General features: G+C 38.6%; 1 protein-coding gene across 1 annotated transcript; it reads right to left on the bottom strand.

Moving 5' to 3' along the window:
* On the bottom strand, positions 21,729 to 25,209 carry LOC109208322 (uncharacterized protein ycf23-like). The gene is made up of 9 exons (XM_019371414.1): positions 24,941 to 25,209; positions 24,367 to 24,432; positions 23,939 to 24,013; positions 23,328 to 23,390; positions 23,106 to 23,165; positions 22,761 to 22,850; positions 22,565 to 22,672; positions 22,153 to 22,275; positions 21,729 to 22,022 (listed from the first exon to the last, which is right to left on the bottom strand). The coding sequence occupies exons 1-9, from the start codon at positions 25,127 to 25,129 to the stop codon at positions 21,891 to 21,893; spliced, it is 906 nt and encodes a 301-aa protein (XP_019226959.1). The 5' UTR covers positions 25,130 to 25,209; the 3' UTR covers positions 21,729 to 21,890.

Raw genomic sequence — 26,692 nt, 5'->3', positions numbered from 1 at the left:
TTTGCGGCTAATTATTATGGCTGACCTAAACCCATTCTAAAAACGACTAATAATGCTCCTTTAACGTCCATTTTTATAGCCACTAAATTCAAAATATTTGTCGCTAAAAGTCCATACCTTTAGCGGTAATTGTTTTGTGGCAATTAAAGTGGCAACAATATCTCTTCTAAAAACGTATTAGTATGCCCCTTTAGCGTCCATTTTAATGGATAGTAAAGTCAATTAAATTGCCGCTAAAAATCATCTTTAATAGCAACATAATGGTTACAATATCCCTGTATAAACGTCTTAATCCTGTTAAATTAGCACTAAAATTCACAAGCTATAACGGTAAGTTTAGCCACCATTAATAATAGCTACTACATTCGACGAAAAAAATAATGCAAATAACAAAACATATTGATACTAATTCATAAAACTATAGTATATCTCGTTAAATCTTAACAAACAAAAGGAAGTACTAATCCAAAATATTAATATCACAAAACCTTAAAAAATAACTCATATTGTTTGAAGTAAATAGCTAATGTCATTATATAACTAATCTTAACTAATAACAATCTTCAAATAATCTCTGAAACTCTTCGTCATATTGAAATCTTCCACCCATTAAATTATCGAACATCAGACTGTATGACCTGAAATTATAAAATAGCTATGTCAATAGGAAGTAAATGTTGCCAAACAACAAAGCTGATAATAGTTTGCGAGGTTATGAAACTAAAAGTTCATAACCAGAAAGGGACACAAGCAAAATTGCAAGAATCTGCTTCATTAATGTCCCAAAAGTATGTATAGTGTTATCTATGAAGTATTTTAGTATATCTGTAAATGCATATCATACAAGCAAACATATCAAATCAGCCTTTTGAGCATATCATACAAGCAAACATATCAAATCTGCCATAAAGTACTATTCCGAGTTTCATCCTGAAGCACAAAATTTCCAGAATCTATGGTGAGCAATCCTGAGTTGTTCAATATAGGTGTATTCGGATTGTCTATCCATAATTTTTTATCTTATGGATCACCTGCATACCATATTCCGAGATAATTTTTATCCGTTTGTGGGATAGAGAATGATCCTAACTTGAACTTTCCACCTTCTGAATCAAGTACTTGTGAGTGATTGAGTTCATCATCAGGCTTCATTGAGGTTATTGCAGCTACAGATGAAAGGTTAATGATACATTTTTTGCTGCAGAATAAGGTCAAGATGAGGAAGAAGATGTGACTGGCTAAAGATTCCATTTTGGCAGCTAGAGACAAAAAAAAACAGTTGCCGCAGGTTACTACTGCTGTGAATGCAAATGGTGATGGTACAAATGCTGCAGGTGTTAAGGTAGTGATCGAAGATTTTATGCAGCCTCAAAAGTTGGTAGACGATCAGGCTACTGTTGGTGTTCAAGCAGCACATTTGAGGGTTGGTAATACTGGTGGTGTTCGAACTAAACCAGGGATTCATACTGTAAATGATAGATTTGTAGTGAATGTACAAGATGGAACAAATTTTATGATTACTGAAGAAAAAACAGCAGATTCAAAACTTGCACCTGTGAAGAATGCTTCTGATGTGCATGTTGAGGGGCAAGGTGTTGAAGGTAATTTAGAGGATGATTTGGCAGAGGGAGATCGAGGAACAGCTGGGTTTGAGCAGGCTGTTCGAGGCTCTACTGGTAACACTATACAGCCTCAAAATTTGGTAAACGAAAAGGATGCTGCTGCTACTCAAGCAGCTCAATTGAGGGTTGGAAATGCTGGTGGAGTTAAATTGCAGTCAGCTGGAGTTTTGCATTTAAATGCTGGTGTTTGAAAAACTACTGTTCCATTGACTCCTACAGTTGATCGAACAACTTGTGATCCTAGGGTTACAGTTGCAGGAGATTGGCGACCTATTGTGGGTAATAACACATCACTATTTCGTCAGAGAACTCCTACAAATTTGGAGGCCAATGCTACTGCAAGTGATCATGTAGGAGGAACAGATATTGAAACAGCAGTAGCAGTAGAAGGGCAAGTTCGAAATGCTGGGCAAAAACAAGCTGCTAATGCTCCACGTTCAGTAGGCTCACCACAAATACCAAAACTTTGCAGCTCACCACCAGTACCAACATATTGCAGCCCTTCCATTTTAAGTGGTACTATGATGCAAAATGTAATAATACTAAAATCTGGGCAGCAGCAGCATAGTCGAAACAGTCCAGCAGCTGTCTCTGAAGCGGATAAATCTACTGTACAGCAACACAAACATCCAAATACAGGACAACAGCAAGATTTTTCTATAAGTTTCATGGCTGGACAGCAGAAGCATACTCCATGCAGTCCACTACAACAGCAACATCACACTTCAGGTGATACACCAAACCACTAAACTCTATATTTTCAGCACACTATATAGACAATATTTCGATCATGCAAGGCAACCAATGATATCAGATTAAGTAGAATTCAGCTAGAATCCTATAACTCTACTCTTTCAACTAGAATGAATGGAACACTATAGTAACTTTCAAATAGGCAAACTATTACTAATTCAAATAGAATTTACAGAAGAAGCTAAGGAAGAAAACTGCAGAAGTTGATCAAACAATAGAAAACTCAAATAGTAGCCTGCTTTTAAAGGAAACAATCACCCGACAATGTTTTCCATTATCACGGATTCTAGTCCTCGAAACAACAGTCATATTATCACCTAAAATGGTTTCAGATACTGAATAGAAGTAGAAACATTTTCAGGTCAGGACAAACATTCAACAAGGAGATTTAAGAAGCATGTTCTTCTCCGCATCATCCTAACGAGTAGGAGTTTCAGAAAACATAAGGACACCAAATTGAAAAAAAGAGAGGAATGATGTAACATACTGAAGATCTAATCAATCAATTACATAATACTATTAAGACTTGAAAGACAATAGGAAATACCATTTGTTAGTACATCAAATTTGATTCACAGAAGAGGTACCTAATGAAAGACGGATATGGATAACTTTCCCGAGAAGAAACAGGAATACTCAAATTACATCAAGCGGATCAAGCTACGATGAATTTTTCATTTTTTTTCAGTCACTACACAGGTCATAGCTAAATAGCTAAAGGAAATGCAAAAACACAATAGCAAATTGCAATATTACAAATCTACAAACATCAAATAAATTTCAAGCAAAGTACTTTGTCCAAGGGAAAACCTACAGCCTCACATGAAATTCAAATGGATACAGAAGATTTGTACATATTGGCTTGTATGTGAGAGTTTGTAGCAATTTCCCTGAATAACTAGCTTTCTATAATGTCTTCTATTCAAGTATTATCAAAAGGCACTAAGTCTCGATACTAACCATCTTTCCCAAGATTACATCTATAAAGCGCTCAAATAATTATACAGCCTTCCAAATCAATTAGATTCCCTCAGTTACATTAGGGAAAAAACTCGGAAATGGCTAAGTTATAGCTAATAAGATATATTAATATTCTGTCCAAGAGTATATCAAGCATGATAAGCATCTCTACTATTTCTGCCCGAGTGAGGAACAGAGGAGGAATAGACTCAATCAATCGCACATCAATTTAACAGCAACCCGTTATCACAAACGACTTAGCATATGCAGAAAAACTATACTTTCACAAATCTCAAAACACAATAGTTGGATATCAAAAATTACAAATGTTTACCTGGTAAGCAGATTTTTTTTTTTGCGAAAAAGACAAGAAATTGAAGGAGATGATAAATTTCTGCAACAATCTTGAACCTACACAAAAAGAGAAGTTGGAGACGGATTAAAGGGAGAATATTGACGACGAAGATTGAGCATAATCGAGCAGCACCAATACCAACTCAATTTAAATCGCACTTGCTGGGTAAGAAGAGAAGTTATACCTGGGGAAGAAGAGGATTTATTTCTGGAAAAAGTTGATCTAGACCTGATCGATGTAGGCTAGCAGAGTCGCGGCTTTGTTAATCTTGTTCGATGTAGGATCTGGCGCGATTCTGCATCCGTTCAACAAGGGAAAAAGATGATCGAAATCTGATCGAAGTAGGCTTGCAAAGTCGTGACTCTGTTCGATTAATCCTGATGTTTTTGGGCGCGATTAATTTTCGATGTTTTTGGGCGCGATTCCTGTTCAACAAGGGAATAGGTTTTCTTCTTATTTTCTCGATTAATCCTGATGTTTGGGCGCGATTAATTTTGGATGTTTTTGGGCGCGATTCCTGTTCAACAAGGGAATAGGTTTTCCTCTTATTTTCTAATTGGAGGGAATAATTCATTGTTGTCCAAAAAAATTGGAGGGAAAGATTATTATTTTTTGGGGTGTGGAGGGAAAGATAAAATAATAAAAATTGATTTTAATTAGTACTTTTTAGTGGCAATTATTTTTATTGTCGGTAAAAGGATATGTTTAGTGGCTAATGACCATGTGCCGCTAATATTTCAGCTTAAAGAATTTATTAGCAGCAATTGCATTATTGCCACTAAATAATTGCCGCTAAAGGTCCTTTTTGTAGTAGTGCTCGTGCTTTAAGAATTGTGTCAAGAAATTAGGAAATGGCATTCGATCTATTTTCTTACTCGTTCTCACTGATGACATGTGGTAGCGGATCAGATAACCCACATTCACCCTTTGCCCTGTCATAAGGAAGTATAGCACACAGGTTATCTCACGGCTCTCGAGCGTGTCATGATTGCACGGTAGGAGCAGTGCGTTTATCAGCTTAAGCCACACCTGAGCCTCTGCCTTCTTATTCTTCGTAGGGAACCTATTGTGACGGTTTGTTACCTTATCCCGAACCCATGCAGCCGTAGAGTCGACACCACAGAGCGTGTCCCTCAGCTCTCTATATGTAGGCCGGCAAATGAATTGGTCCAATGGCTCCACAGGAACATTTGGCGCACCTGAAAAGTCGCATACGGCCTTGGCTGAAAAATCTATCATTCGTCCACGAATTGGCACCAACTGCTCAGTGTCCTGTATGTCAGACCCTGCATAGAGTTGCTGGACTAGGTTGAGATTGATGTCCCCTGTATTCCTAAAAACATAGCTTTACCCCAAATCCTGGATGCTTCTCCAAATTGCCGGATACTTTGCTTTCACGCTGCGTTCCTGGATAGCTCCTTCCGGATGGACATGTTTAGGCCTACATCGCCTGTATCAATCCTTCGTATGCGGGGGTATGTTGTTTATGCCAAACTCCCTTTGGCCTTGGGGTTGTGGACGCATGGCAACTACAGCTGCCACGGCTTGTGCTCCACTCAGACTGGAGGTAGTTTCTCCCCCTTTTCTCTTCTTTGGAGGAGGTATGGGGGTCGATTTTGCTTTAGCTGGGGCAGTTGAAGTGGCCTTTCCTTTGCTTGTGTCTTTTCTGGGAGGCATCTTCATTCCTACACAAATAAGAAGTAGTAAGATAAAACTGCATTACACACTACACACATAATCTAGCCCAACTTTCCGAGGTTACTCAGACTTCACCCCGTATTTTCTTAATATTATAATCAAACAACAACATATGGGATACCCGTGAGCCACTCCACACTTAAGATTTTAACGTGGTGCACGACTACATAACACTAGTCTCTTAATCCCGGATACTCGGGCTCCAATGGGGACAAGGAATGCCATTGAGGCATTATATCAAAAAATTAACAAGTACTATTGCCATGAGAGTTCTTATGGGAATGAGGGATTGCCTCATCCTCCCAAATAGGCTTGGGGGTTCCGTACTACCACATGTTTTCACAATTGCAGCACCATTCCTATAGTGTTCATGGGGTTGGGGCACACAAACACAATACTTCAATGAAGAACAACCACCAACTTTTGTGTGTAATTGTATACCTGTACCCAACTTGAAATTGCAAAGGAAAGAGATCAAATCATACCTTTGAAGCTGTTGAGGGGAGGGGGTTGCCTGAGAATTTATGATGAGTGTGACAGAATAGCAAGACTAAGCTTGAATTCAATGGGGATGGGAGAGACAACTATGGAAATATGCTGGTGAGTGTGTGTGGGTGAGCCAATTCGTGCAGTGTGTTTGGTTGAGAGCAAAGCTGATGAGCAAATGTGTGTTTGGTTTAAGTGAGGTTAGGTTTTTTTTAATTGTGTTCAGTGTTTAGGGCGTGTAGGGGAGGGGATTCGACTAAAATAAGAGAAGAACAATTAATTGGGCCGAAACAACTTACCTGGCGTCGCTAAGCCCAGTACCTAGCGTTACCCAGGCGTCGCCAGCCCAAACGCCAGCTCTGCCTGGCTTTATCCTGGCTTCGCCGGCCCCAATGCCTGGTGTACGTCAAGTGACGCTGAAACCCCGCTTGACTTGCCCAAACTCACCTACAAACTTGTTAGTACCTAGAAACAAAAAGAAAAATTCTAACTACACTAAAAATCAACTATGAATTGGGTTGCCTCCCAACGAGCGCCTTAGTTAACGTCGTGGCACGATGAATACAACAGTCCACTGGGTTGCCTCCCATGAAGCACCTGATTTAACGTCGCGGCACGACGCAGGTAAGCACATTTAAGGTATGAGTCACTGACACTACCTTTGCCTCGTCCATGCCTACATAATGTTTTAATCCGTGCTCATTGACTCTGAACTTGCGAGAGTCATTTCTCGCAGCAATCTCTACGACACCAGTGGGATGAATTTCAACCACGCAAAATGGCCCTGACCATCTTGACATTAATTTTCCCGGAAATAACTTCAGTCTTGATTTGTATAGCAATACCCTATCTTCGGGTTTAAAACTCCGCTCAATAATATTTTTGTCATGTATCATCTTCATTCTCCTTGTATAATCTTGTTCTCTCAAAATCGTGGTGTCGAAATTCATCGAGCTCGTGCAACTCCGTGACTCTACTTGCTCCCGCAGCTTCTATATCGATATTCAACTGCCTAAATGCCCACAAAGCTCTATGCTCCAACTCCATCGGTAAGTGACACGCCTTCACAAACACCAACTTGTACAACGACATGCCGATCAGAGTTTTGAAAGTGGTTCGATAGGCCCATAGTTCATCATCTAACTTTCTCGCCCAATCCATTCTAGTAGCATTCACGGTCTTTGTCAACACACTCTTTATCTCTCTGTTCGAAACTTCCACTTGCCCACTCGTTTGTGGATGATATAGGGTGGCAACCTTGTGGCGTACATCATACTTTTCTAACAAATTTGCGAAGGCTCGATTACAAAAGTGAGTGCCTCCGTCACTGATTATTATTGCCCTTGGAGTGCCAAATCAGGTGAATATGTTCTTTCTCAAAAAACCAATTACCTCCTTTGCATCATTTGTAGGGAGCGCTGAAGCCTCCACCCATTTGGACACGTAGTCCACAGCGACGAGTATGTACTTGTTGCCATATGAGCTGACGAAAGGCCCCATGAAATCTATTCCTCATACATCAAACACTTCTACCTCCCGAATTGGGTTCATTGGCATCTCATGTCAGCAGGAAATATTCCCGGTTCGTTGGCATTCATCACATCCCTTCACCCATAAGTGAGCATCTTTGAACAATGTCAGCCAGTAGAAACCTGACTCCAAGACTTTTGCAGCTGTCCTTGCTTCCCCGAAATGGCCACCATATGGTGACGCATGACACGCCTGCAAAACAGAAGATTGGTTTATCTCGAGGATACATCTCCGGATCATGTTATCAACACAAATCCTGAACAGATAAGGCTCATCCCAATAGTACATGCGACAATCACGAAAGAACTTCTTCTTTTGGATAGAGGAAAGGTCATAAGGAACAATAATGCTCGCCAAGTAGTTTGCAATGTCAGCATACCATGGCGCTTCCTCAAGACTCGTGGATAATAGTTGTTCATCCGGGAAAGTTTCCACAATCTCTTCCACCTCAACCTTCTTCTCAGCCTCTTCCAGCCTAGACAAGTGATCAGCTACTTGGTTCTCCATTCCCTTTCGGTCACGGATTTCCAAGTCAAATTCTTGCAGCAGTAGCACCTATCGAATCAGGTGTGGCTTTGACTCCTTCTTCTCGATTAAGTACTTGAGAGCAGCATGGCCATTATAAACAATTACCTTCGAGCCTATCAGGTATGACCTGAATTTTCAAATGCGAACACCACTGCTAGCATCTCCTTCTCGGTCACTGTGCAATTTAGCTGGGCACCACTCAGAGTTCTACTTGGTAGTATATTGGGTGCATGACTTTGTCTATTCGTTGCCCAAGAACTGCTCCCACAGCATAGTTACTCGCATCACACATCATCTCAAATGGTTGCTCCTAGTCAGGGGCAACTATGATAGGTGTTGTTACAAGTCTCTTCTTCAATTCATCAAACGCTACCCTACAGTCATCAGAAAACACAAAAGGGTGATCTTTTTCAAGAAATTTACACAAGGGGTTAGCAATTTTGGAAAAATCATTTATAAATATCCTATAGAAACCGGCGTGCCCAAGGAAGCTTCTGATTGCTTTGACGGAAGTAGGTGGTGAAAGCTTTTCGATCACATCAACCTTTGCACGATCTACCTCAATGCCTTTACTCGACACTAGGTGCTCCAAGACTATACCTTCTTGTACCATGAAATGACACTTTTCTCAATTGAGTACCAGATTAGTCTCGATACACCTCTTCAATACTCTTCTCAAATTCATAAGGCAATCATCGAACGAGTTCCCCACCACTTAGAAGTCATCCATGAAAACCTCCATCATTTCCTCTACCATATCTGTGAAGATAGCCATCATGCACCTTTGGAATGTGGTAGGTGCATTACATAGACCAAACGACATTCTCCGAAAGGCATGGATTCCGTAAGGGCAGGTTAACGATGTCTTCTCTCTGTCCTCCGGGGCAATAGAGATCTGATTATACCCCGAGTACCCATCCAGAAAGCAGAAGTGGGACCTTTCTGCCAATCTATCTAGCATCTGATCAATGGATGGCAGAGGGAAATGGTCTTTTCGGGTAGCCAAGTTCAACTTTCTGTAATCCATACAGATTCACCAACCTGTGATTGTTCGTGTTGAGATCAATTCGTTCTTCTCATTTTTCACTACCGTCATACCGCCTTTTTTGGCACACTCTGAACTGGGCTGACCCGGTTGCTGTCAGAGATGGGGAATATGATTCCCGCATCTAACCACTTAATCACTTCTTCCTTCACCACTTCTTTCATGTTGGGGTTCAACCTTCTTTGATGTTCTCTAGAAGGTTTGTGCCCATCTTCCAGTAATATCTTATGCATACAGAAGGTTGGGCTGATACCCTTAATGCAATGGTCCAACCTATTTGCAGTCTTGCACTCCGTCAGTACCTCCAAAAGCTACTTTGCCTGCACATCTAACAAACTAGATGAGATAATAACAGGTAAAATTGAGTTAGGTCTTAAGAAAACATACCTGAGATGAGGTGGTAGTGGCTTCAGTTCCAACTTTGGCGGCTCTTCTATCGATGGCTTAGCTGGAGGAGTTTTTCTTTCCTCTAAGTGCAAAGGCTCAAATTCGAGCTCCCTTCTCCAAAAATCTTGGCCTTCAAGAGCAAGTACCCACTCCGCCAAGTCCTCTCCATTTGCTTCATCTAAGTTCATGAGACAGGCTGCTAGAGGGTCTTTAGTGTTCAATGTCTCATCTTCCTGTCATCTATTAGAGAGCAGTTAACAAATTCACTTGGTCGCCGGCTCGCCGCATAGATTTCTGCATGTTGAATGTTATCTCTTCATCATTTAATCTCATTTTGAGCTCTCCAGCTTCACAGTCAATTAAAGCTCTCCCAGTTACCAAGAATGGTCTTCCCAAAATTATGGGAATTTCCTCGTCAACCCGACAGTCAAGAATGACAAAATCTGCTGGGAACACAAACTTCCCAACCTGTACTAATACATCATCAAGAATACCAGAGGGCCTCTTCACTGTCTGGTCAGTCGGCTGTAGTAACATGGACGTGGGTCTAGCTCTTCTAATGCCTAACCTTTTGTAGATAGCCAGGGGCATCGGGTTTATGCTTGCCCCCAAATCACACAGTGCCTTAGCAAACACATAGTTGCCTATTGTGCATGGGATTGTGAAACTCCCTAGGTGTAACGACCCCACCGGTCGTTTTGAGCTTTTGCACTTTGATCGCCAGCTTTCGGGCATGACTTGCCCCGTGTTATGTATTATGACTAATGTAGATCGTTGGTTTTGTTTTCAGGAAAATTTGAAAGAACAGTTTAAGTTGAAAGGTTTGACCAAGAGTTGACTTATTTGTATATGAGCTCGAATCGGAGTTTTTATGATTTGGTTAGCTTCGTTAGGTGATTTGTGACTTAGGAGCGTGATCGGAATTGGTTTTGGAAGTCCGGTGTAGAATTAGGCTTGAATTGGCGAAGTTAGTAATTTGGCGAATTCCGGTTGATAGGTGAGATTTTGATCCGAGGGGCGGAATGGAATTCCGAGAGTTGCTATAGCTTCGTTATGTCATTTGTGATGTGTGTGCAAAATTTCAGGTCATTCGGACGTTGTTTGGTCGGGTTTTTGATCGAAAGAGTAATTCGGAAGTTTTGGAATTCTTAGGCTTGAATCCGAGGGTGATTCGATGTTTTGATGTTGTTTTGAGAGTTCCAAAGGTTGAAACAAGTTTGAATGATGTTATGGGGTGTGTTGGCATGTTTGGTCGGGGTCCCATGAGGCTCGGATAAGTTTTGGAGGAGTTTTTGGAAGATTTTGCCGTTTTGAGCATAAGTATGTAATGATCCAAAGGTCCATTTTTAGTTCTAGAGATCGAAATCTGATTTCGAGACTTCCGGAATTTTGATAATGAATTATAGGAGTGATCTGGAAAGTTTGGTTTAATTTCATCAAGTCGCGATTGGGTTTTTGACGCGAAACATGAGTTAATTGTTTAACGAGCGAAATGGGTATCACACTGAGCAAATGAGCTCCGAATTGAGTTTCGATTAAAGGGCTATGTTCGTATTATTTTTTGTGACTCATAGGAACAAGAATCATCGAATTCCGAGTTTGTATGATGGAGTTAGAGCCTTTTTAGTGAAATTAAAGATTGCTGGTGCATCAGATCTGGTGTGCACCTTTTAGCGACCAGATTTGGCACTTTTAGCGACCAGATTTGGCTTTTAGCGACCAGATTCGGGTGTATTAGTGTTGTTCTGTTTTTTTTGCTCATTTTAACGTTTTTTTGTGAAAGAACACGGCTTGGGGCGATTTTTGAGCAAGAAATCATGGGAAATCTTGAGGTAAGTCACTTGTGATCATTTCTACTCCATATATTGAATTATCATCGAATAATCCGACTAGATTACATGTTTTTGAGGTGTAAATTGGGGATTTGGACCTAGGGATTTGAAAATAAGATTTGAAGATTTGGAGGCCGAATTGTTATCGGAATTTAGTAATTTTGGTATGGTTGGACTCGTGGTTGAATGGTTGTCGAATTTTGTGAGTTTCGTCGAATTTTGAAGCGTGGTCCCGGGGGCCGGGTTTGAGCAATTTCGGGATTTTGATGTTAACTTGGATATTTTCGAGTGGGTTTTGCTCCCTTAGCATATTTTAATGATTATGTACTGATTGTGGCTAGATTTGGAGCATCCGGAGGTCGATTCGTGCGGGCGAGGCATCGCGGGCTAGAGTTTGGACCGGATCGAGGTGAGTAATGATAGTAAATGATGTCCTGAGGGTTTGAAACCCCGGATTTGCACAACATAGTGCTGTATTGAGGTGAAACACGCGCTTAATGGCGAGCACGGGGTTGTTTACGACTGGAGATTGTGACTTGGTCCTTCCCGATTAATATTTTTACCGCGTATTTGACTGAAATGTATTTGTTATCAACATGACTTGGGCCTATTGCCATATTTTGGGCTTCATGCCGACTGCTTGAATCCTTCGTGGATTTTTATTACTGTTTCCTCACTATTTTGATATACTACTTGAACTCAGTCCTGTTGATTATACTGTTTTACAAACTCAGCTGCTTTAGTTGAACTTTGAGACTTAAATGATATTTCCACTGTTGTTTGGGATGAGCACTACTATTTTATTGATGCCTGAGGGGCTTATGATGTTTTCTGGACTGAGCCGAGGGCCATATGTGAGGAGGCTTTCAGGCCTCGAGTGTGATGTGAGGAGGCTTTCAGGCCTCGAGTGTGATGTGAGGAGGCTTTCAGGCCTCGAGTGTGATGTGAGGAGGCTTTCAGGCCTCGAGTGTGATGTGAGAAGGCTTTCAGGCCTTATGTGTGATGTGAGAAGGCTTTCAGGCCTTATGTTGATATAGCGCTTGGGCCGTAAGGGGCCCCTCCGGAGTCTGCACACCCACAGTGAGCGCGGGTACCCATATGATCTGAGAGTGAGCCCGAGGAGCTGATAATATTGCTGAGTAACTGAGAGTGAGCTCGAGGGGCTGATACTGTGCTGAGTGACTGATACTGAGCCCGAGGGGCTGATACTGTTCTGAGCGATTGATACTGGGCCCGAGGGGCAGATTACTACTCACTATCTACTTGTTGTTTTACCTGATTTACCTGTTTTTAAAAGGAGATTTCATTTGATTCTTTACGGTTTTACTGCTTTAAGTAATTTACTGCCTGATATAGAATTGCCTTGTGCATTTATGTGTTTTCATGCTTTCAGCCATTATTTATTGTTATTACTCACTGAGTTGGAGTACTCACTTTACTCCCTGCATCTCGTGTGCAGATGCAGGTATTTGTTCACCCGGTAGCGGGTTTGAGTTGAACGGAGGCTAAGTTTATCGGAGTTTAGCGAGGTGACTGCTAGCGTTCACAGCACCGCATTTCTTCCTTATGTTTATCAGTTCTCTTTTGTATATTTTAGGCCTTGTAGTTGTAATTATACTCTGATAGATGCTCATGACTTGTGACACCCCGGTTTGGGCTGTGTCGGGATGGTTTTCCTTGTTATTATCATTGTTTCCGTAATTATGGCTATCTTAAACATGTTTTAGTTCTATTTATGTTAATTAATTGTTTAAAGGAGGTGTTTCGTTCGTTCTGGCTGGCCTTGTCTTCGCGAGAGGCGCCATCACGACCGGGTTCGGGAATTGGGTCGTGACACTAGGTCAGATAACTTCTCTGCTATGAGTCTCGTCATAATAACACTACATGTCTGAGTAAGTGTAACCGTGGCCAAGTCTTGAAAGTCGAACTTACGAGACATCATGTCCTTCATTATTTTTGCATAACCAGGCATTTCCTTTAAGGCGTCAATCAATGAAATGTTTACCTGAATTTGCTTCAACATCTCCAAGAATTTCTTATATTGCTCATCTTTCTGGTACTTGGCCAATCTCTATGGGAATGGTGCTGGAGGTTGCTTCTTCTCTGTAATTTGATTTTTTTCTTTCTTATGCACTGCTTCTTCTGTCGTTTCATGTGTTACCTCAGTCTCCTTTGCAACCTCTTTTTCTTTGTTGGTGTTCTCTTGTGCATTTTGTACCGTCACCTCAGTTAACCCTGCTGAATCATCTATCTCAATGGGTACTGGAACCAGTGTCACAGTAGGTCGGCTTTTACGAGCAATTTCTTGCTCTAGATCTAGGTCTCTACCATTTCGTAGACTCACTGCCATAAGCTGTTTCGGGCCTTGCTCTTTTGGATTGATTTGTGTGTCTGCGGGTAATGTCCCTTGGGGACGATTATTTAAAGCCATCGAAATCTGTCCTAATTGAACCTCAATACCCTTTATCGCTGATTCATGTAAGTCTACTCTCTCAGTTAATTTTCCAGTGGTCCCTATCAGTTATTGCAGCATTCTGTTGTTGTTATTCAGCATTCCCTCAAGTTTATAAACCCATCATCTTGTCTCACAATTTGTTGTTGTTGAGGTTGTTGATAATCCAGCTGCTGATTTTGCTGGTTATGACCCTGTTGCCTTTGGTAAGGCACCAATTGACCCTGTGGTCGCATAGCTCCAAGATTGTTGTTGTTGTTGTACTGTTGTTGAACTGATCTATATTGTTGATTCTGCTGACCCCAATTCTGACCACCTTGCTTCTGTCCCCCATAGTTGGCTACATAGTTCATATTTTCTTGATATTACTGGTTGTTACCTTCCGCACTGCACGAGCAAACATATGGTTGGTTAATGCATGGTGTACATAAACCCCCATTAGTTGCATCTACTATGTGTACCTGCTGCTTCTGGCCTGATTCATCTATCTTTTTGGTGAGGATACTCATTTGTGTCACTAGAGTGACCATATTTTCAGCTATGGAGTTAGTTGGGTCTGAAGCCACTAAGTGAACTACAGGAGTGATTGGAGAGTCTCTTGTCGTCCATCCTGAGTTTTGCGCCATCTTGTCAAGTAGAATCATGCTTTCTCTGAATGGTTTGCTCAAGAATGCTCAACCTGCTGAAGCATCAACATTGGTTAAACTGTCTGCCAATCCCATGTAAAACCTCTGCCCCAATATCTGCTCCGGAATGCCATGATGTGGGCACCTAACCAGCATACCTTTGAACCTCTCCCACGTTTCTTGTAATGTTTCTATTGGTTTCTGCCAAACTCAATATCTCATCAATTTGTTGAGCAATCTTATTGGGTGGGTAGAACTTGTTCACAAATTGCTTGACTAAAATATCCCAAGTAGTGATGGAGTTTATGGGGAGTGAATTAAGCCAAGTCCGAGCCTCTCCCATCACCGAGAATGGAAACAACAACAGCCTTATTGCTTCCGGTGTCACATTAGGTTGCCTTTGAGTGACACATAACGACAGGAAATTCTTCAGATGCTGCTGAGGATCTTCAACATATGACCCTGAGAACACTCTCTTGTTCTACGACAAATGTAGCATGTTATTTGTGATTTAAAATGATTCTGCTTGTATCTGAGGGACTGCAATTGCGATTGCTAGATTGTCGACGGTGGGTTATGCCCAATCGTACAATGCTGCTTCTGGCACAAGAGGCACCACACCCTGATTGTTCGGGCCATTCCCATTGTTCCTGTTGTTTACTTTGTCTCCCATGTCCGGTTCGATTTGTTCAATTGAGTTCTGTTGCTGTTTGCTCTTGTTTGCACGATTCAATGCCTTGAAAACTTTCTCAGGATCTGATAATGCTTCGAACAATTCACCCGTTCTTGAGGAGTTTCTAGGCATGCACCTGTAACACCCAAGACTACAAACGTTAGAATTTCAGTGTATTTAGTTTGAATTGGAGAAAATTGACAACACTAAGAATTTTAGCACTTCTTTTAGCTGTAATTAATAACACCGTTAATTCCCCAGTAACGGTGCCAAAATTTGATCACGCCCAACTATGCCTTATAAAAAGGACAAAGCGGTCGTTGCAAATATATTCCGGTTAACAAGTCCGGAGTCGAATCCCACAGGGAATTAACCTATCAAACACTGCTATTGGACTCACACAAATTCACGTATTCAACCTTCATAAATATAAGTAATAAATTGGATGTTTACTAACTAAATATTACGTAATAAAAATGCAATAAATAAGAACTAACTACGAACGGGTTGTAGACAAGAATTGGAATGATCTAAGGTTCTGATTTCCCCTATTGCTAGAATCCTTTCCGCTACGTTTTCTATAAATTTGCCTAAGTCTTCTCTATCGATCATGAGCACTCTGACTGCCATAACTCTCTCCGAGTAATTACAACAATATACTAGACATATTCTCCCGAATTACGCTAGCTAGCCTTAAGTACAACTTACTTAGATCGCACCAACATTTCGTTACCCCTAATCCCACATTTAAGCCCTTCGTATTGATCCCTCATTTACGTTAGGAGTGATACTGTTCAACAACTACCTAAATATGCACTCTCTCCCGAGTAATACATACTAAATAGGAACAGTTAATTGAGGGCCCTTCAATCAACAACAATAAGCATATAGTTGAACAAATAGAGAGAATACTATAACAAATCTATATTAACGTAACATTAAAATTATCCTGCAATAGGTTCCATCAAAAGCCTAGATTAGGAGTTAGCTACTCATACTCATAGTAACAATATCCAAAATAATTTGGATAATTAAATTACAAAGTAAGGATAAAGGGATGTAGAAATCAATGATTCTAACTCCCAAATAGTGTTCCACGAGCTATCATTGCCTCCGGTTGCAAAAGTATTTTAAAGTGGCATTTTTGGTCTATTTATATGTTTAGGACAAGACCTAAACGTGTATGTCAAATCCTAGTCAAGCCGGAAAACGAATTAAGTCTTCAAAACTCGGACTGGACCTGGGCCCAGGCCTGGCGTCGCCAACCTAACGCCTGGTGAACCTGGCTTCAGGCCTGGCATCGCCAGCCTAACGCCTGGTTTTGCTTGGCTTTATCCTGGCGTTGCCAGCCTAACGTCAGCTTCAAGCCTGGCCTTTGCCTTGTTTCCCCTTCCTAACGCCAGCTTCAAGCCTGGCGTCTCCAAGTTCTCTCATTCACTGCTCTCGCGCACGCTTTCGACTTGTAGGTCTCCTTTTTCTTCTACTTTCATCTCCAATTCACCTACACATAAATTGGACCCTATTACACGCAAATAAGGTGTACTTTATCATTAAAGCATATAAAAAAGCAACGCGAATAATGTGCTAAACCATAAATTATAGCCACACATCAGTCACCCTCCTTGGGAGAGTGAGAAAGAGAGAGAATGCTGGAATTTTATTTTTATAAAATATACTATTTTCTGTTTTCTCTTTTATCTTGTTTTTCCTTTTCTTTTCCTTTTTGTTTCCTCATGTTTTGTTACTTATAGATTGACTGGAAATTAGCTCCGGCATTCTCCATATTTTCCGGCGAGATCGAGCTGAAGATTTTATTCTTTCCTCTCCATATTTTGCTACACTTTATAGAGGATTACTGTTATTTCTAATCTTTTCACTCACCAGATTTTATTACTTTTAAACTTTTAATTGCAATTGCTTCTCGCATAAAGGAATGGAAAAATCTCGTCCTAAGCTCAATTTTTGATTAAACCTAGAAGAAGCCTACAAAAGACTGGACAAGAAGAAGGGTTTTGATTGTTAGTTGCAAAAAATATTCGCGCCATGCTCGCCGTTTCCCGATTGGGGCCTTCAGCCTTTCACTGCTTCAAGTAGTGAGTTGGGGGAGGGGGTCCTATTTTTTCAATTAATCGAATTTACATAAAAAGATAGAACAAGGAAGAAGAATTTGGTTGTTGATTGTTGATTACCAGAAAATTTTCTAGGAGCTCACCGTTTTTCGATCTACTTCTTCAACCAAAAAAATTTGGCTGCTTCACTTGTGGGCTGGGGGATGGAAGAAGGCGGGATGTGTGAAAAGGGGGAAATTTTTTTAAAAAATACAAAAAGTGAGTTGGAAAAAGAAGTTGATGAAAAAAAAAACAAGAAAAATAGATTTTAGTCGGAAATACACGTGTCAGGCGCGTGTATTTCACCACCAAACACAAATGTGGTAGTGGGATTTCAGGTGATACTAATTCCATTCAAAATAGTTCAGGGGAAATAAAGTGTGTAGTTGAAAATCCGGCCATAGGTCGGGGGGAGGGGGGTACTTATGCATTTTCCCTATTTAATATTTAACAAATTAGTTATTCGAGACAAGGGTCAATGAGTTGGCGTTTCAGTTCATCGAGGACATGATCTTTGGTAAGAGGGTATACAGGTCGAGAATTGGGTAGAAAATTAGTAAGTAGTCGAGTGTATCTCTTTCTTATACCAATAGTATTAGTTTCATATTTTCCTATTCTCAAATTACTATTATTATATTTTATTTCTTTCGCTTCGGTTATCTTATCATCTTATCTTCTTGTTGTTAATGCTTGTTGTTATTGCTTCTTTTCTTCTGTCCTTGAGCCGAGAGTCTATCAGAAACAGTCTCCCTATCTTCACAAAATATGGGTAATATATGCGTATACACTATCCAGACCATACTTGTGAATTACGCAGAGTTTTCTGGGGAGAAATTCCAAAATAGCCAGATTTACAAGTGGTCACTCAAAAATAGCCATAGTTTCAAAAGTAATCGAAATTTAGCCCCTTTTTATGTAAAGATAAATTTGAACGAAAACACTGTTTAAAATCCGGAAAATACTCCAGCATAATATACTGGAGTTCCAGCATAAGTATACTGGAACTCCATCATATTATAAGGGAGTTCCAGCATAAGTATACTGGAACTCCAGCATAATATACTAGAGTTCCAGTATAATATACCGGTCCAGTATAATATGCTGGAAGTTCATACACAAGTGCTCCAATCTCTAGTATATTATGCTGGAACTTTTTGCGTGTTGGAGTTCCAGCATAATATGCTAGAAGTTCATACACAGTTGCACCGATCTCCAGTATATTATGCTGGACCGGTCCCTGTTGCAGCAAAATAGTGGCTATTTTTCAGTGACTTTGCAAATACTGGCTATTTTTGAATGACCAGTCCGAAAACTGGCTAGCCCGTGCTATTTTAACAGTTTTTTGTTGTTGTTGGTCAATGAGTTGAAATACCATTCAAATTATGTGTAAATAGAAGTACCTAATTCTTGCTTCAATTAATAGCCTGTTGAACACATGAATTATAATTAATGGAAATAAGTATTCCACATGAAACCCAAAACTCAATGAACTTACCAATATATTAATGGTACAATATAAGATTGAATGTAATCTAAAATTTAATTTGTTCAATCAAATTCGATTTATGCTAGGTGTTGTGAAACCTATTGAAGCCATTAATTAAGGACATGAAGGGTAAAGGAAGAGCTGAAGTGACCAACAACTGAGTTAGGCAGAAAGCATTTGTAAGGCTATCCATTTAGAGCGGTCAATATAGGAATTTTTATACCCTGTAGAAAAGCTTAATACTCTATTTATTTTAAATAAATATCATTTTAAAAAATTATATTATATAGCTATATTTTACCCTTTATAGTAAAATATCTAATTATGGTTACATCCTACCCTTAAGCCACCATATAGGCTAATTATTAATTTCTCTCTCCTTTTTCAAATTTTCTCTCACATAATCACGTTAAAATTCACAAACCACGTTCTCTCTCTCTCTTGATACACTTTACTCTCTTCTCCCACAAAACCACGATTCAGACTTCTTCTCCCACCCACATTGCCTAGGTCTCCCTCATTCTCACTCCCCAGTTAATTTCTCTCTAAAATCTCGGTTTTATTTTCTGATACAAGTTCTTGTGGTAAGTATTTAGCTTCTTAGATTTTGATACAAGTATTTAGCTTCTTAGATTTGGATATAGATTTTTGTTTGCTTCTGAAATAATAACCATTGTTATTGTTTACTCAACAGAAAGCTATCGTTTTTTTCTCCAATGTCGGATTCAACGTCACACAAGATGGTAATCAGAGGTATACCCACCAAACTACTCAATTTCGATCGGCCCTCTTTCTCTTTGGAAATCACTCAAGCGGAGTCGAATTTTGCAGGTGTATCAGCAACTACAGCTTCAGAGAGAAGAACTAAATTACACAATGACAAACCGAAAGAAGCCCAAGTTGTATTCATATGTATTCAACATATTGTATTAATATGTATTCATGAGTATTTGAATACATGTATTTAATATTAAGAGATCATACACAATCCCTGATACAAAAGTCATTTTGTATTTAGTTGTATTTATATGTATTCAGAAAAAAGAATCAGTTCTGATGAATGAAATATTACATCTTTTTACAATACAATCATATCGTATGTATATAACAGATTATATTCATCTGTATTCAGATGTATTCGAATACATATATTTAATATTCAGAGATCATATACCAACTATGTATTCAGATTTTATTCATATCTGTATTCAGAGATCATGAATTAATATAATAGTCGTATTGTAATTATGTATTCAGATTTAATACACCAACTAAATAAATGAATAATATATTCGCGAAAAAAAGCCAACATGTATCATTGGTTGACCGATTTCTGTATATGAATGTATCAATTCTCTGTTTTATTTGTTAAACACAGAAGCACACACGAAACAAAAAAAAGAAAAGAAAAGGGAAGAAACAGACTATCGGCGAATGCTATGTTTTGATGTATATAACGTTTTAGGAAAAAAAATTAGATTATTCGCGTAAAAAAATGATTATGGGTGATGTAATTGGGTTAGTTGAGTTATATTAGGAGTCTATTATGTTAATTTATTTACTTTCTGTTAAAAAAATCTGAATAGACCTGGAATTGTGCAGTTTACGTTACGGCATACAGTCGAATACTGTCACATACACCCACATACATTCGTCTATCCAGCTGTTGCCCCATGTTTCGCGCAGACTTTTGCTATTGTATTCATGAATACGGTAGCTTAAATACATCAAATACATCTTATAACAACAGAAAACGTATCTACAATCCGTAATATAGCAAATGGTATCTATAAATAGCTAATTACCACTAAAAGATAGTGCTTTATGAAAATTTCTCGTCAATATAGGCTTGGCCCTTTGGGCCAGCTCAACCCAACCCGTAATTAGTAAGGTTGGACTAGAATTTTTGGAGCCCACTTAAAAATGAGACTTTCAAGCGCAGCCCGAGTAAGCCCGTAACCCGTGAGGCTTGACTGAGACTTGGATGGGCCAGCCCGTGAGCCTAATAAAAATATATTTTGAAATATATAAAATATAAAAAGTATATAATATTGTAGCATCGGAACCATCATTTAGCATTGGTGGGCGTGTTCTTACCAAGTAGAGAAGTTTCGTACATCATGAAAATGTCCAAACACTTGTTACTACTCGAAATTGATTGCACGACTTTTTCCAAACTCAAACTGGTAATATTTTTTTATGAGAATTTAAATATTATTAAAATTTAATTATTCTTACTATTTAACTAATTAATATTGCACATGAATGGTAGATGAAGATGAAAGTGAAGATATTAATACAACCTTATCTCAAGCGGATTCAAATGTGTTTGATAAAGATGATGTGTTGGATATCCCATAAGCATCGTGGACATTCTCTTGAATAGTTTGTTTTGAGTTTTTGACTTTTAGTGAATGAAATATAGTCCTGTCTTTTACTTTTTTAGTGTTTATTGTGATATATTGGAACAATATAAAAAAGTTATTAAGTTTTATGAAAATATTTTCAATAAAATATTTTTTAACTTTTAAATAGTTATCTTTTTTAGGTTAGTACTTAAAGAAAAAAAAATATAAAATAATATTTTAAAAAATGATGAGCCAGCCCGTGGGGGCCAGCGGCCCACATAGGTCTGGGGTGGGCTAACCATTATAAGGCCCATCAAAATAGTGGGCTAGCCCAGCCCGTCAATTGCTAAAGCCCATGTGGGCTGGGCTGGACTAACCTGGCCTGGCCCATATTGACAACTCTATATCCATTGAATACCTGCATTGGATTGCCTTATTTTTCCAACCAAACACCCATCTGAAAATTCCACATGCATCTGCAAAGCAAGTAGTAAATTTTACCTCTACTTTCTGTCTTACCTAATCAAACCAATTCAGCAAACTCATTTTACACTGATAAAGTCTTATCTAATTCAGGTTATCTATTTGCTGTCCTTTAGATTCCATTTATGTGTTGGGAAAAGTTGTTGTTGCTTAACTTCTTGGATAGATGCTAATTAAACTAGACACAAAATTCACTTGAGGCAAGATTATAGTACTTTCTTCATTTTAATTTCTATTTGATTTTATACTATTGTCAGGTAAAAAGATCGTTAAAACATGTATCTATTAGAGAAAGATAATGGTCATATCCTGTTATTTTCATTTTTGGAGATAATACTTACTAGAAAGGAAATTTATACTGGGAAGTGTTAAAGTAGGACTAATTTAATTATTTTGTTAAGTACAACGATATACTCATGTAAAATGACATTGAGAGGAAAAAGAAGAAATTAAAGCTAGAAAATCCTTATTAATTTCATCTAACTGCTTCAGGTCTTGCCCTACTACATTGGATTGGATTACAGTCTCAAACTGCTCCCCTCAAACAAATTATGTGTCTTAGTTGATAATCCTAATGAATGAGCTATGGATTTGACTTCTGCGATCATTGCCACCTGATCGTTGAGCTTGTTGATGGCCGAGCCAACGCCCTGTATTTAACATCAAACACAAGTTTCAGTGATTTGGCTGAGATGCCTTAAAATTAATCTTGCTACAATTTCAAACCAATTCTAATATGGAAAAAAAATCTCCTCAGATTATAAATAGTGTAAGGCATACCACGCCAGCAGCTCCAGCTGTGATCGCCATTGGTGCTGTGACTGCGCTCAATCCAGATGAACACATGACAGGGATATTCACTGCCCTTGAAATTGAGTAAGCAGCTGCTAGTGTTGGTGTTGCCTATATAAATGAATAATATCAAAATGAATGACAATTAGATGAGTTAATACTGCAAATCAATAAGCAGCTTCTCAATTGCTTGCCTTTTTTCTTACTATGTTTCTTCATTTCTTCTTCAGCACAGTGTTTTCTTGCATTTTGTTTCTAATTCGAAGCTTATACCATTTATGGCATGCACTAGGATTTTTCACTTTTAGTTGACATCAATCAAGGTGATTGCACAGCATCCACATATTCAGCGGGTAAGTTAAATCTCTATTAGTACTAGACTGCAAACGTGCCAGTTTACCTTTTCGATTAAACCAAGGACACCGGCGTTTGATGGAGTAGAGCATTTTCCTCCTTCTGTTTGGATAATGTCAACACCTTCTTGTTCTAACAGCTCTGCCAGCTTGACCTGGTGAAAATGCGATGAATATTTGTAAGAAAGTGAAGTTTCTTTGATTTGAACTTAACATGTCATATAGAAAAGTGCTTTTCCAAACCTGATCGGGAAGGCTTAGTGTGTGAGGCACAGTGACTGACAATGTCATTGATGGAAGTATCCTCTTTGTCTCCTTCGTAAGTTTCAGAATCTGGAAAGCATTATCAGCAGAATAAGAAGTAGTGGACATCATTGACAAAGATTCACAACTAATATGCATTTGGATAGAGCTGGTTTTCGTGTATTTAAGTTGGAATACCAGGAAAAAAATAGAATTAGGCTAAAGCTGGATTGCCCTTTTGTCCAGGCAAGTCCGAGTAATCAATCAAATCATTACAAATTTATTTATTTATTTTGGCTCAATTTGACATTATGACTCAATCCACTGCAAGGTAATTCTCCTTACCTGCTCAGGAGAGAATACCAATCCCTTCTCATAGAACGAGTCATAGTTTCCGATCTCGACCTGCACCAGAAAACTTTTTCTTTATGATGAGCTACAAAAAGGAACTTATTCATCTCAATGAAGCAGAACTTGAGGTTATGTAATCGTGGTGCTGAACTGTTTAGTATCCTAGCTTATGGTGTCTATGAACTGAATTGAAACAATTATGAGAAAAAGTCATACCATTAAGGCTCCTGCTTCGACAGCAGCTGGAAATGCTGTGGGATCCACAGAAGAAACACAAACCTGCAAGTATTTGACACCAGATTTAAGCTGATAGATATTTACGCTTATAGTACTTGAGATAGCCTTCACGTTTTTAGTACTGATTCATATATTAAACAAACTGATCCGTACAACTAAAATCAGATAGTGGCTGAGGATGTAAATGCCTAAAATGGTGGTGATGAGCTCAAAATACTCTGTATAAAGAAGATGCAGGTCAAATTGATATTTTCCTCAGATGGTATATGATTTGTTGAAGCAACGAAGGACCAAAAAATATACATGATTCAACCGGAATGTTCAGAGATAAGAAGAGAGACTGGAGATTGCAATTAGCTAATAGAAGATAAAGCTTAAGGCACATTTGGCTTGAATATTTTTACAAAAAAGAACCTAATTTAGGCCAGAAAAGTCGTCCGATCATTTTAATGTTGCCTAAGAACAAATTCACAAGAAAGGTTGAAACAATAGATCAGTTGTTTATGTTAAAGTTAAGATTTCATCAAGGGTATTCTGCACAATGCAGGGCTAAAGGAAAGATTAAACGAATTTAAACAAAAAAAATTTACCGGAAGGTTAGTCAAGCTTATGGCAAGCTTGACCAGCTCAGGATCACAAGCTATGTCTACATGGGTTGCTCCCCCCTGTAAGCAGGATCAAAGAGTTAGTCTTACTACATTTAATGAAATTTCTAAAACTAAAAGTACACTAACAACATACTATGATATCCATTACCAGAACAGTGAATCCAACTATCTGAACAATTGCAACTCCTAGTCAATCCTTAATAAGAGTGCTTTAAAATATGAATGTACTATAAATTTTATGCACAATGAAGAATATTCAACTTAACATTCATCTGGTGGAAATTTCAGTAACATGTTTTAGTCATTAAACGAAAAAGAACAAAGTACAAATAACTGCTGAATGCTGACAAGAACACGAGCCAGTTTTTTCCTCCAAAAAAGCAATTCTAAAGCATTAGATAAGACCAAACCTTATCTGCAGCAGTAACAACAGAAGCCACATTCTCTTTGTCTAGATTCTGCAATCCTGCAATAATCTGAAGCAGTACAGCAATGTATCATTAGTAATTTTACCATGACGAAACCAGGGGCGGATATATAGGGGAGATTATGGGGCACGTGAACCTATGGTCTCTCAAAATTAGATATTTTATGTACATATTTTCTAAAATTGTCCATGCTACAAGAACGTTGAATGGTGCACTTGGTTAAAAATTGAGTTATTTACCGAGAGGAGTAGGGATCAATTTCTACTTAATACATTTTCTCCTCTTTTTTTAGTAGTGCACCTATGTACTGAAAATCCTAATCCGCCTCACTGAACACTCTCCTTCTCCCCAACACTATCCTCTCAAAATTGGTCTAGTTCAAGTAACTAAAAACCCAATGAAGTTGTAATAAAATAAAAGGAACTCATTTTAGAAGTGCAATACCTAAAAAGAACAAGATAAAGCTCACTCTTTTTCTTTATGGGATTTTCTTTTTTGCATGATTGTGATATTAGAAACAAATGGAAAAGTGGGTTATTAGTTAAAAAGGTAATACCTTAAGGGCTCTTTTCTCATGAAATTCTTTCAAGACTGCTTCTTTGGTATGTGAAAGCAGGGCTCTCGTGGTACTTCTTCTTCTTCTAGCAATTGAAATGCACCTTGGAAGAACAGGAAGGGAATTCTGATTTGGTTTCAAAAGTAATTGGTTTTTGGGAGAAATTGGTGTGTATATTGAGATGCTCATTTTCTTCTTTCTTGTCTATGGAGGGAAATTTTGGCCAGGAGATAAGAAAGTTAGCAGCTTTAAGCAAGCTGTGGATATTTCCCTCATATAGCACAGAAAAGATAATACGAAATGAGAAAAGTAACAAAATATTTGCAGCAAGATATTTTTGTTGGATAACATAGAGTTACCCTATCCAGTTTTTGAGTGAAAATAGGACGGGCTAGCCAGTCTTCGGATTTATAATTGAAAAATAGTCAGTAGTTGTAAAGTCATTAAAAAATAGCCATTATTTTGTTGAACACGTAAGTTCGAGCATAATATGCGAGATTATGGAACTCCTGAGTATAAACTTTCAGCATACGTAAAGTTACGACATAATATGCGGGAATATGGAGCTCCTGCATATAACTTCCAGCTTTATGTTGGAACTCAATCACATGTAAAAAAATTCGAACTCTAGCCTTGAATTTTTCCGAATTTTAAGGGTGTTTTTATTTAGATTTAATCTTTACGACAAAAAGTAGCTAAATTTCAATTACTTTTGAAATCATTTTTCAATTATGAGTTGTAAATGTGACTATTTTTGGCGTAATGGCTTCCTAGCCACTTAAACTTATGGGGCTTTTAAAAGCTGATACATGAACTTTAATCTTGGTAGATTTAAATACTCGAACTCATGATTCCCTTAACTAATAAACACACCTGACCATTGAGCCTACGCGTGTGTATTACATATACCCAAACGTGTCCATCCAGTCAACAAATGACCAATGAATTTGTTACACGTCAAGGGCGCGAAAACAAAACCCAACTGATACGCCCCCCCCCCCCCCTATTCAATAGACCGACCAAAAGACACTTAGTTCGTCTTTTACCTCTCTCTAACCAACCCTCCCATATTAAACCTAGGTTAGTAATTGCCCGAAAAATCAGTCACCCCCTTCCAAAATCAATCATAATCACTCACCATTATTCGTTTGGTCTGTGCCCAGTCACGTTATACGATCTGAAAGTTAGTTTGTCTCTTTTGATGTCGCTTTCTCTTGTCATATGTTTTCTTATGAAATAATGTGTGATAGTTAGCTATATTTTGTCTGCATCCATAAATTATTTGGGATTTGGGATTTTAAATTAGGGTTTTTGGGGAAAACAATCGAATCTTCACTTTACTTTAGGAATTTTCACTTTTTTGATGTCGTTTTCTCTTTTGTCATCTAATTTCTTATGAAACAATGTGTGATAGTCAGAGCTATTTTTTGTCTGCATGCACAAAATATTTGTTGTTATTTGGGATTTATTAGGATTTTTGGGGGAAACAGTCGAATCTTAACTTTACTTTAGGGATTTTGTCCTTTTCATTACTGATCTGGTATTTAGGGTTAAAAAATTAGGGCTTTTGCATATCAAAATATTCTTGTCTCCCACTATAATTAAGTTTATGACTTTTTAGGGTTAAAGTGTATCTGACTTGGCCTTTTTATTGTATAGGTTTCAATGGGTGTATATGTGAAATTACAGTTTCATCATCTAAGGTGGTTAGTGGCTGACCTATTTATGAGGTATGTAAATGGCAAATTTGGC

The sequence above is a fragment of the Nicotiana attenuata genome, chromosome 2, assembly GCF_001879085.1.
Source record: "Nicotiana attenuata strain UT chromosome 2, NIATTr2, whole genome shotgun sequence".
NCBI lineage: Eukaryota > Viridiplantae > Streptophyta > Magnoliopsida > Solanales > Solanaceae > Nicotiana > Nicotiana attenuata.
This window is presented reverse-complemented; position numbering and strand designations above follow the sequence as displayed.

Excerpts from the sequence above, each read along its gene's own strand:
- LOC109208322 (XM_019371414.1), bottom strand. The coding sequence starts at position 25,129 with ATGAGCATCTCAATATACACACCAATTTCTCCCAAAAACCAATTACTT. Across the intron at positions 24,014-24,366 it reads TTGTTACTGCTGCAGATAAG|GGGGGAGCAACCCATGTAGA; the intron begins GTTTGGTCTTAT and ends TCCTGCTTACAG. Across the intron at positions 23,391-23,938 it reads TAAGCTTGACTAACCTTCCG|GTTTGTGTTTCTTCTGTGGA; the intron begins GTAAATTTTTTT and ends AAATACTTGCAG.